At 40.0% G+C, this 637-nt stretch overlaps 1 protein-coding gene across 1 annotated transcript in view; it reads right to left on the bottom strand.

The window, feature by feature from the left end:
* PHALS_03349 (uncharacterized protein) overlaps positions 1 to 192 on the bottom strand; it is a gene marked incomplete at both ends in the record, with an annotated part of 257 nt that extends 65 nt beyond the window's left edge. The window contains one exon of the mRNA XM_024721922.1: positions 28 to 192. Within this exon, the coding sequence (XP_024573050.1) occupies positions 28 to 192 (165 nt within the window). The remainder of the gene's footprint in view (positions 1 to 27) is intronic.
* Positions 193 to 637: the final 445 nt, after the last annotated feature.

The following is a 637-nucleotide window of genomic DNA, read 5'->3' as shown; positions in this document are numbered from 1 at the left end:
CGTCAATGTCTTCAACATTTCATCGACGTCTTCCAAAACTGCTTTTGAATACTCTTCGATGCTTTCATCATCGATGTGCACAAACTCTTCCAGTCCGCTCCTTACAATTTGGATATCCAAAGATGGAAAATTGTCGGTAATCTCTCCCATAAAATCTTCTTCGTCTTCGTTGCCAGAATCTTCCAACGTCATGATCTCCGCTTTCTTGAATGCATTTCTGATTGATAATGCAGACACAGATTTCCAAGCACGTTGAACATATTGTGCAGCATCTAACAAATATGCAGGTTTACCGTAAACGACTCCAGCTGATCCACGTGCGAGTCTGGCTGCTTGATCCTTTTTATGAGCTTTCGATTCTTCGTCAAATTCGTAAAATCCAAGAACATCTTTCAAATACAAATACTTATATTGTTTTTTCAACGCTGCTATAATTCCCATATCACATGGTTGCTTCCAACTAGTGCAGTTTGGAGGAAAGAAAGCGATCTTGACACCATCCCTTTCAAAGGCATCAAAGTGACCTAACAGCAACAAAACACGACGACCAGTTCGCTTTTTCACTCCAGGATAAAAAACGTCGTTAAAAACACGTGTCAACATCCATCCAGGCTTTGGTTTGATTGAAATACTTCAT

This window comes from Plasmopara halstedii (genome assembly GCF_900000015.1).
Source record: "Plasmopara halstedii genome assembly, contig: Scaffold_218, whole genome shotgun sequence".
NCBI lineage: Eukaryota > Oomycota > Peronosporomycetes > Peronosporales > Peronosporaceae > Plasmopara > Plasmopara halstedii.
Note: the sequence above shows the minus strand (reverse complement) of the source record. Positions and strands in the feature narration are given on the sequence as shown.